This window comes from Gossypium raimondii, chromosome 13 (genome assembly GCF_025698545.1).
Source record: "Gossypium raimondii isolate GPD5lz chromosome 13, ASM2569854v1, whole genome shotgun sequence".
In the NCBI taxonomy this organism is placed as follows: Eukaryota; Viridiplantae; Streptophyta; class Magnoliopsida; order Malvales; family Malvaceae; genus Gossypium; species Gossypium raimondii.
The window spans coordinates 11,549,107-11,558,890 of NC_068577.1; the positions used below are offsets into that span (position 1 = coordinate 11,549,107).

Genomic DNA, 9,784 nt, shown 5'->3' on the forward strand with positions numbered 1-9,784 from the left:
TGTAAGCTTGTAAATTTTAACTTGAAAAATAATAAAATATTTTATGCATAATTACTAAAAAATACAAACTAATTTAAAAACGCATTGGAATATTTTAAATTTCTGTCCCTGCACCTAATAATGATTGTATAAAACTGAACCGAATTTCGAAATTTCTCCCACTGCCTATTTCTATTTGTAATAATTTAGAATACTAAAAGGTTAGTATTGTTAAATCTCAAACTTAAAAATCAACCTTTCAACTATTTATATGAAAGAAAATAGTGAAATTCAATAGTTGAGTAATTTATATGCAAAAATGACCAAAAAATCACTCTTTTGACTCCATAGTTTTAATAAAGTATGAAGTATAAGTCAAAACCGAAATTCAGGACTTGATATTTGGCTCAAGCTCAATTAAACATAAAATTTTAAGTTTGGGCAATTGATCTACTTGAGCTCAAGTTCAATTAAGTTCCTTTATTAATTTTCATGCTCAAGCACGGTTAAGCTCATCTGTACTTAAGCTCTTTCTATATGATAAGGACAATTTCATAATTTCATAATATAAAAATATATTAGAATGAAAAGCTTGGTTAGATTTGTAAGTCGTTTGGATTGAGTATTTGAGTAATAGCTTGAGTTGTTTGGGCTCGACTTGGTTATTATCAAATTGAATTTGAGGTTTTTTTTTATTTACTTCTTTTCATATGAGTGTAACATCACGATTCCTAGTTTTTTTTTTGATACAATGCCTAGAATTACTTATAGTCCCTCCTCAACCCTAAATAAAAAAATAATGCGCTTCAGCACACTTGAATCCTTATTCTTTTGTGTTGACAACAATGCTGATGCCAACTGAGCTAAGATTCAATTAACTAAAGTTGAGTTATTTTTATTTGAAATTGAATGGCTTTTGAGCACTAATATCTCATTTGCACAGCTTGTATAAGACTAAATTGTGAAAAATTAAAATAAAGGATTAATTTTGTTAAAATTCATAAATCAAAGGGATGAAATTTAAAATTAGACCTATAGAAAACTTTTTGGAAGTTACGATGCGGTAGAACATGAAGCTTGACGGAGGGATTGGAGAACCAGCGAAAGGCCGCGTTTCAATAACCAATCAAAAGAAAGTCATGAAGTCATCCATCCAATAAAATAAAGACACGTGGATAACCCACGTAACTTGGCGCTCCCTTCTTATTTTATGTTTTTCATTTTTGCTTTTTTTTCACAAAAGATCTCTTTTTCCCTCTTTCGTGATCTTCGATCTCCGTTCTTTTTCCCTTTTGGGTTTACCATATAATCTTCGCAATTGAATCAAAGTGAGAAAACAGTTATCGAGCGGCGTCGTAATGGAAGCACACGGCGCCGGACTCCGGCGAGTTTTGGTGTTGGCATTTTGTGTTGCCGGGATTTGGTCTGCCTATATTTACCAAGGCTTTCTTCAGGAAACTCTGTATGTATTATTTTTGTTTTTATTTTATTTTGTTATGTTTGATTTCTTCTGAACCTTTTTCGATTAGTTATTACTTCGCTTGATCTGTTGTTGGAAATCCTTATGGAATGCATTTTATTTTTTAATTTGCAACGAATGATTCGTAATCTTAGTTAATTCGGAGGTAGGTTTAGATGCGAAGAATAAAAATTTTGGATCTAGGTTGACATGTTACGGTTCGTTATTGAAATGACTGTTATTTCTTTGAATTTGAATAAATTGTCCTGATTCTTCCATTTCTTCTTTTTACTTGGAACTTCTTTTTGTAGATAGCAACTGTTCATTTAAATGGTATCGTGTGTGTGTGAATTAATTTTTACTGATTTTGCGCTGGCATTTTCAAAATTTCACGTTGATAAATTGTTTTACATTGATAAATTTCAAATTGCTAAAATGGATAGATGGGTGACTCGTCTTGGGAGAAAGATTGTAGCTTCTCAACGAGTAAATTGTAGTCGTTTATGGTTTTCTGATTACATTTTCTTTTTATCCTTTGTTGAGTTTAGGTCCACCAAGCGATTTGGTTCCGACGGGAAGAGGTTTGAGCATCTTGCATTTCTTAACTTGGCGCAAAATGTGGTCTGCTTAGTTTGGTCTTACATAAGTAAGCTTCTCCATTTGCACTATCATAATGTTTTTATAGATTTGGCTATATATGTACCATTGACTGGTGAGAATTATGGATAATAATAATATGTATGTTTTTGTGTCTTTCATCCAGTGATAAAGCTTTGGTCCAGTAGAAGCAATGGTGGTGCTCCCTTGTGGACTTATTGGAGTGCTGGAATCACAAATACAATTGGTCCGGCCATGGGTATAGAAGCATTGAAGTACATCAGCTACCCGGCTCAGGCATGTCTTTGATTCTCCATACTTTTATATATCTTCTCTTTTTACCTCATCTGTTTAAGTTCCTCTAGTTATTGCCCATTAAGGTATTATCTGAATCGACAGATTGTTTAAATTCCTAGTTTGGCTGCTGTTGTAGGTGAACATGTGTAGTTGGAGTCTTTGGTATTAAGTTTAACGCTTAATGTTGCTTGTCTTTCTTGCAGGTGTTGGCCAAGTCCTCAAAAATGATTCCTGGTAAGATATAACTTACTTTTTTGCAATTCCTTTTTCTCACGTGTTTTCATTGATCGGTACATTTCTGGTATAATGTAAACTCCTTTTTTCATTTTGTTTCAGTAATTGGCTAATAATGTATATGTTTATGCAGTCATGCTGATGGGCACTCTAGTTTATGGTATTCGATACACTTTCCCTGAGTATATCTGTACTTTCCTTGTGGCTGGAGGAGTATCTGCTTTTGCACTTATGAAGGTGGGAAATTGTTAAAAGTTATGACTGTAAAAGACATCGCTACTTTTATTTTGTGATTTAGAATTGCTATCTTGCTTATTTACTAGGCATATTGGAGGACTAAATATCATTAAGCTTCCCCTATGAAACTCCTGTTCTGAGTCATATATTGCTCTTGTGTCTGCTTTGATCTTTATTCCAGACTAGCTCTAAAACAATTAGCAAGTTGGCACACCCCAATGCACCCCTTGGATATGGGCTCTGTTTTCTGAACCTTGCATTTGATGGCTTTACAAACGCTACGCAGGATTCAATAACTGCAAGGTATGTTTGTGGAAACATTTTCATACTTTTTATCTTTGGTGCCGTGTTCTTCTCTTAAAGCATTTATTATTATGATCATCATCATCATCATCTTAATACGGACATTGCTTTTTGGACAATAATCCTAGTATTTTGAAAATAATTGTAACAGAGGGATTGAGTTTTGCAGCAACTGGCTGACTTCAATATATACTCTGCTTTGTAAATCTTCAAGAATGAATTTTTGGCAATCAAGATTCATGAGAACTAAACAGATCAGCTTGCTGACATAACAAACCTCGGTTCCTCCATTTCTTGCTGTGGCCCCTAAAATCCTGCAATTATTGATATCTTGCCAGCTTTCTTTTTATTCTAATTAGAACTGATTTTCTCTTGTTAATTCAAGTTTATATCGCTCAAATCTTTTTGGTTTCCTTTGCCTAGGTATCCAAAGACAAGTGCTTGGGAAATCATGTTGGGAATGAATCTATGGGGCACCATATACAACATGATTTACATGTTTGGCTGGCCGCATGGTAGTGGTTTCGAGGCAGTCCAGTTTTGCAAGCAGCATCCAGAAGCTGCTTGGGATATTCTCCTCTATTGCCTCTGCGGTGCTGTTGGCCAAAATTTCATCTTCCTTACCATAAGTCGATTTGGCTCCTTGGCAAACACAACCATCACCACCACACGCAAATTTGTCAGTATCGTGGTGTCTTCTCTGCTGAGTGGCAATCCACTGTCCCCAAAGCAATGGGGTTGTGTACTAATGGTCTTCTCTGGGTTGTCATACCAAATCTACCTCAAGTGGAGGAAGCTGCAGAGGCTGCCGAAAAAGAAAAAGACCTAAAGGAGGCCCTCTTTTGACAGTTTTGAACTTTACGAACTCTCATCTTTTCCCTATTGTATTTTTTTAACCGTCCCTACGGTATACTATCATTGCAGCCCTAAGGTTCAATGGTATCCCAATTTTAAGACAATACTTAGAAATTGGTAGATGTAATTAAAAAGATCTTCATCTGTATTTGTCAACTTATCATATCAAGGTTTATGAAAGAAGGCTTTAGTTACATCGAAAGATGCATTTCTCGTCTACTTTTTCCCCTACACACAAATAGAAAATGTATCTTAATATTGGAAGTCTAATCTTACATTTATTGGGCGTTAAGGCATTATATGAACTAATTGAGCAAACTTTCGATAATCTCTCTTTTCATTGATGCCATTAGCAAGCCCAGTTCTTTATGATAAAGTAGGGCAGGTGAGTTAATCGTTACATATCACAGTCAAAACAGCACCTAAAAAGCTTATGGCCAATAGGTTCACTTTATTTTGTATGAGGTTCCCTCCCCTTTCTTTTAATTTTACCCTCTGCTTTTTATGCTTTAGCTTTGATCATGATTACGCTTGTCCACCACCATATCTGCTATCCCCTTCACCCTGGTCTTCCTTAACTACAGAGTTCCAACACTTCTCTATAAACACCAACTCATCCAAGATCTGACGGTTTCGTGTAGGAAGGAGACATGGGAAAGAAAGGGATTGTTTCAACACTTCCTCTGTAAGTTTGCTTTAAGTTTTTTCTTATGTTCCTTCAATGTTTGAAGTTCCGATTTCATTGCTACCTGCTGCTTTGAGCTGCAACAAGCTGTCAGCCCCTTCTAATTGGGGAAAAAGCAAGTAAAGAAGTGAAGAGCTTAATTCACACCAAAGTCAAAACACATTCACTCAAATCATATGAGTTTCATTACATTAGAAAATCAGGATAGAAAACCACAAAAATAACTTATTCTATACCGCCTGCACACCCGACAACATTATATAAGGTTAATCCTCCTTTACTATTTCTCTTTTTTTTTCTTCCTCTCTATCTTTTATCATATTTAGGCAAGTTGCCTATGTATAATTACACTCTAATGACTTTATAAAGTAGGCTCTGTACTAGAATACAAATCAAGGACAAAAACTTGATTAAAAGGATGGAAGAGACACCCGAAACCGCTCGGATGAGATGACAAAAAGAAGAATGGCACACACTAACAAGCACACACTGGTTTTAATGTGAGTATTAAGGTAGTACTCTCTAGTAGGAAAAAATAAATAAAGGAAATTAATGAAACTCAGGCCATCTTATTGGATGTGTCTGAGAAGCTAGAATGCACCAAAAACATTCTAAGCCAAGGAACTGGGAGTGCAGATCATTAGATGCCTTGTTGTAAAATTCCAGGCCAAGATGGCTGCAACCCTAGGACAAAAAGGGAAAAAAAAGAGATGGAAACTCAATATGAGCTATATGTTGCTCAGGGAAACAAATTATGAGGTATACATCTATACGGACTTCAGACCAATGTTGATTTCATTATAAGAGATGATCAGAGGTTATTTATAGACTCTGGAGGAGGACTCGTTTGCAAGGTGGTGGTTGTGAATGATTATTTCCCGGATTAGGAGAAGGGGACTCCATTCCAAGTGTCTTAAGTAGGAAGTTCCTTTCCTGAAAAATGAAACAAAAACATGCCAGTCAGTCTTGTATTAAAGTTTCATATATTGTGCCTATATGTATGTATGCTTAGATTTCTATGCTAAATTAGAAAAAGGGAAACAAGAATACAAGCAAAGATAGTGCAGTAACTCTATTTTGAGCTTCACATGCCCACATCTTTAGAGCCAAAGAATACAATAAATAAGGAATGAAAAGGATGAATTTTATGAGTAGATGGAATTGTAAGAGCCTAAAACCAGAGACTGAATCAGTATTACCACTTGACCATGAATAAAACCCTATATATAAAAAAGTTTTGGTTAAAAAGATCTTTTCCTTGGGAAAACTACCATCCAGACTATTTACGTAGGTGGATGGAGGAAAGTAAGTTTGCTTTTAGTAACTTATCTTTTACTGTTAAGGAACACTACGATTAAAGGCAGTGACCAGGATTCTACCTGGCCTCAATTAACATCTAAGCAACTATTCACAGAAACTTTGTTAAATGCAGAAAAAGTGGATAGCTACCAATAATGAGAAATATTTACGAGTGAAGAAGAAGCAGGGAAAGCCTATAACAAAATTAAACGTGAGGAGATATGTCAGACATAGATTGATGGAACCAACAGTTCAAGATAACTTACACTTTCTGAAAAATTTGGACTGGGAATCCCTGCTGCCAGAGATCTGAAAAGTGGGGTAACTTGGATTGGGGAACTGAACTCTATGCTTGATGAGGTAGAAGCAACTATATTATTTGTAATGTCGTCACACGATGGGATTATCTCGACTGTGGTAACATTAAGACATTTCATCAGAAACATTCTTATTTATCCACTTTATGGTCATAAACAAGGTATTCCTAGGCCTTCATACCAGATATAGAATTTCATTACCTTGATTAGTGTTTGCACCCGAAACAGCTCTTTTCTCCTCACTCCCGCAATTCTGCTCTCCGATATGACTTGAAGGTAGATCCTGGTGCAGTTCATCTATCTTACCTTGGGCTTCTTCTCCTGTTTCCCCAGCTGGATGAGGCATCAGTGTCGACCCTGTACTGTATTCCGAGCTGGCTGGCGATGCCTCGTACAGATCAGGTTGCCTGAAACATATAAATCATGAGTTAGTGTTAACCAAGAAAACTTACTAAAATCTGTATTTAAGTCAACTGATTTTTCTATTACCTCCAAGACGGTCGACTTCCCTCATTACTACTCCTTAAATCCTCTAGCAAGTCTTTGAAATCTTCAAGTTGCAAATCAATATCAGACATTGTATATCTCAGGATGTCATTTTCTTTACTCTGATTCAAAAAGTCTTGGAGCATCTGAATATAACATAGGATGAAGGTTAGGGACATAGTACAATGCACAGCTCGGACTGTTAGCCGGTTTCCCCAAAATATTTAAGATTTAGCACTTTACCAATTGTGAGATATCATGTTGAAAACACAAAAAAACATATAGAAAATAACAAAATCACTTCTCACCTTCCAAGCATTTTCCAGACTTTGTTCTGTGTTGTCCGAGTTAACTTTCAATGCAAGTGAGCTGAGTAGCTCTGCTTGCTGCATCAAAGCATTTATCTTTGGATCATCCTTTCTGAGAAATGTTCCTCGAGTGCTATTATCCTGAGCTGCTAATGAATAATGGGGGAAGAGAACATAAGTGTATATTATGAAGAAGTTTAAAGGAGAGGAGAAAATAGGACAGTTTTTGGCTAATGCAAAAACTTCTCTTTGCAGGTTTGACAACAGAAACATAGGTGCCAATGCCAAGAATTATCAGCTCGAGGTGATTTACCGTCGCTCGAAACCTCCTTAACATTGTTGACTTGAGATTGAACCATGACATTTTTAGCATTGTGGAGATTTTGACCCAAAACTGCAAAGGGATGTCTTAGCTGTTGATTCATCATTGTTCCAGATACTCTATGTGATCTATCTCCAAAGATGCAGTTTTCAGTAAGATCAGAAACGTGGGATCTCCTGAATATGGATAGAATAAAAGGTTCTCAATTTTTCGAATAATTCTTGATCATCACTATGTATGTACATTTCTAAATTTAATGTACCTCATTCTTTTGACAAAATCAGTACAGTCTGCTGTTCCATCTAAATTGAACCCATTTTGAAGTAAAATTCTTTTGTTATTTGGGTTTATACATGTTGCTGTATTCTCTTTTGCTAAGGCTTCATATTTGGCTCTCTTCTTACATAGTGTCGAGAATCGATTTTTAACAGCATTATCCGTTCTGCATTAATAACATAATCAATGAAAATAAGTCTGGGGTTCGAATCTTAGCTTCTGCAATCCCTTCCCTTATCCCGAAACTGCGCCTTCTTTGAAGTAAAAAATGAGGAAACATATGTATACCTGCCTGAAACCACCTTTGCTATTTCAGTCCATCTATTGCCAAAGACTTTTTGTGCCTGCAGTTCACCATAAGTCATCTGCTTAGAACCCATATTCAACAACCTAAGAAAAAAACACACTTATCCAAACCGAAATTAGTGGTTGTTGTTTTCCTACTTTTTTGAATGACATAAACTGTGTTCCAATTAGTTTAAATGGTCTGGCCTACCTCTAAATGTTTTTTTTCTGTTTGGAAAATTCAAACACCTACTGTACCAGTAACATGCAATGGCCTGCTACAACTGATCAATCGAAGTAGCAAATTTCCTCCAAATAAATCACCATTTAATAGTTTTTGAAAAAAAAAAAAAAAGAAGTCTGACCCCATTAACTTAAATGAAAGTAGACCATACAAAAATAGATTATCACCTCACATAAAAGCATATCTTCCTCTGGTGACCATCCTCCTTTCTTGAAATCTGAATTCAAGTATGTGTACCATCTGTGTTTGTTTTTTTTTTTTTTCATTAAAACAAACATATTATATCAGTTTAAAGGATCAAATCACAAAAAATTGGATCAAAATGCAAAGAACATTATGATCAAAATTGATCATATCATGGTATTCAAACCAACCTCCTTCTGCACTGCCTTGTTGTTTTATCCTTGAATTTATTGGCAATGATAGCCCAGCTGCATTCAAAGATTCAACCAAGATAAACAGAAAACATCAACAAAAACCAACCCCCTTGAATTTCCTTCATCACTAAAAATATAGCAAAGAGCTCACTTTTCAGTTCCATGTAAACTGATTTGTCCACGAAGGATATCATCTTCCTGCAACAACAATCCCCATTAAAGAACCCATTATCAAACCAATAAGAACTCCCACACATATCATGTCAATAAATCAACAAATAGATAAATAAATGAAAAAGAAAAAAAAAAAGAAAACCTCTTGGGTCCATGTCACTATATGACGCTCCTTCTTCTTGGAATCTTCATTGCCACCATTCTTCTTCCTTGTTTCCTGCATTTTTTTAAAAACTTTGTTTTTGCCTTCACTTATCTCTTATTGACGCTCCCTTGCCCTTTTATTAAAAAACCCAAGTGGCATATGCTAAAAAGGCAGCCCCTTTCTCACCCCTTTATTAAAAGAAAAAAGGGAAAAAAAACACTTAAATCCCTGGAAAAGGAACCAACACTTCCACCATTTCCCTCTCTTTTTTCTTTTCTTTGATGTTTTTTTTTTCACAACACAGCTTACTGTTGGGTTCAAATGGAATCCATATTACTCTCAAGAACTCTATGCTTTGCTTGTCCCCCTCTCCTACACCATTCCTCGGATTCTAACTTTTTCCATATATATTTGGGAAATACCACCCCGCAATTTAAATGCTAATTAAAGCTTGGATTTTTTTATTCAAAATTACATTTATATACGTATAATTGAAAAAACAAACGGGGTAGATCTAAAATGGAGAAAGGATTGAAACTTTGATGAGAAAATAAGGGAAAAAATGAAGACTGACAGATGAAAATTATTTTGGGTTTCTTTCAAAGAACGAAACTTTTTTGTTTTTTGTTTTTTAACACTTTGGATTTTGATTTTCTTAATTAAAAAAAAGGGGGTTAAAAATATTAATTTAAATCAACGGATTCTTGCTTTAGTGCGCGGGTATGAAGGGAGAGTTTGAAAATTATTTTAAAAATTAAAAAAATTTAAAAGTAAATCCATAAATAAATAACGCTGAATTTCATGATATTGGCTGTGCTTTTAATGAATGCTTCGCACGCAATCCCCATTTTTTTTTAATATAACCTCCCTTAAGTATTAACTCGAATTTGAGATAAAAAGATTTA

The 9,784-nt window shown here is 35.1% G+C and overlaps 2 protein-coding genes across 3 annotated transcripts; one reads left to right on the forward strand and one right to left on the reverse strand.

Moving 5' to 3' along the window:
- The first annotated feature begins 1,207 nt into the window (after positions 1–1,207).
- LOC105782760 (UDP-galactose/UDP-glucose transporter 3) lies at positions 1,208–4,163 on the forward strand. Its single transcript, XM_012607719.2, has 7 exons — positions 1,208–1,441; positions 1,987–2,084; positions 2,202–2,332; positions 2,536–2,566; positions 2,700–2,803; positions 2,985–3,106; positions 3,530–4,163. The coding sequence occupies exons 1-7, from the start codon at positions 1,338–1,340 to the stop codon at positions 3,933–3,935; spliced, it is 996 nt and encodes a 331-aa protein (XP_012463173.1). The 5' UTR covers positions 1,208–1,337; the 3' UTR covers positions 3,936–4,163.
- Positions 4,164–4,786: 623 nt separating this feature from the next.
- LOC105782759 (transcription factor MYB88) lies at positions 4,787–9,496 on the reverse strand. 2 transcript variants are annotated; one of them, XM_012607716.2, is made up of 12 exons: positions 8,877–9,496; positions 8,712–8,758; positions 8,558–8,614; positions 8,351–8,423; positions 7,943–7,998; positions 7,641–7,820; positions 7,370–7,554; positions 7,057–7,205; positions 6,752–6,894; positions 6,464–6,669; positions 6,212–6,357; positions 4,787–5,579 (listed from the first exon to the last, which is right to left on the reverse strand). In XM_012607716.2, exons 1-12 carry the CDS (start codon positions 8,955–8,957, stop codon positions 5,469–5,471), a joined length of 1,434 nt encoding a protein of 477 aa, XP_012463170.1. In that variant the 5' UTR covers positions 8,958–9,496; the 3' UTR covers positions 4,787–5,468. The 2 variants fall into 2 exon arrangements, with proteins under 2 accessions (XP_012463170.1, XP_012463171.1); XM_012607717.2 differs by having other exon boundaries at positions 7,057–7,202; positions 8,877–9,490.
- Positions 9,497–9,784: the final 288 nt, after the last annotated feature.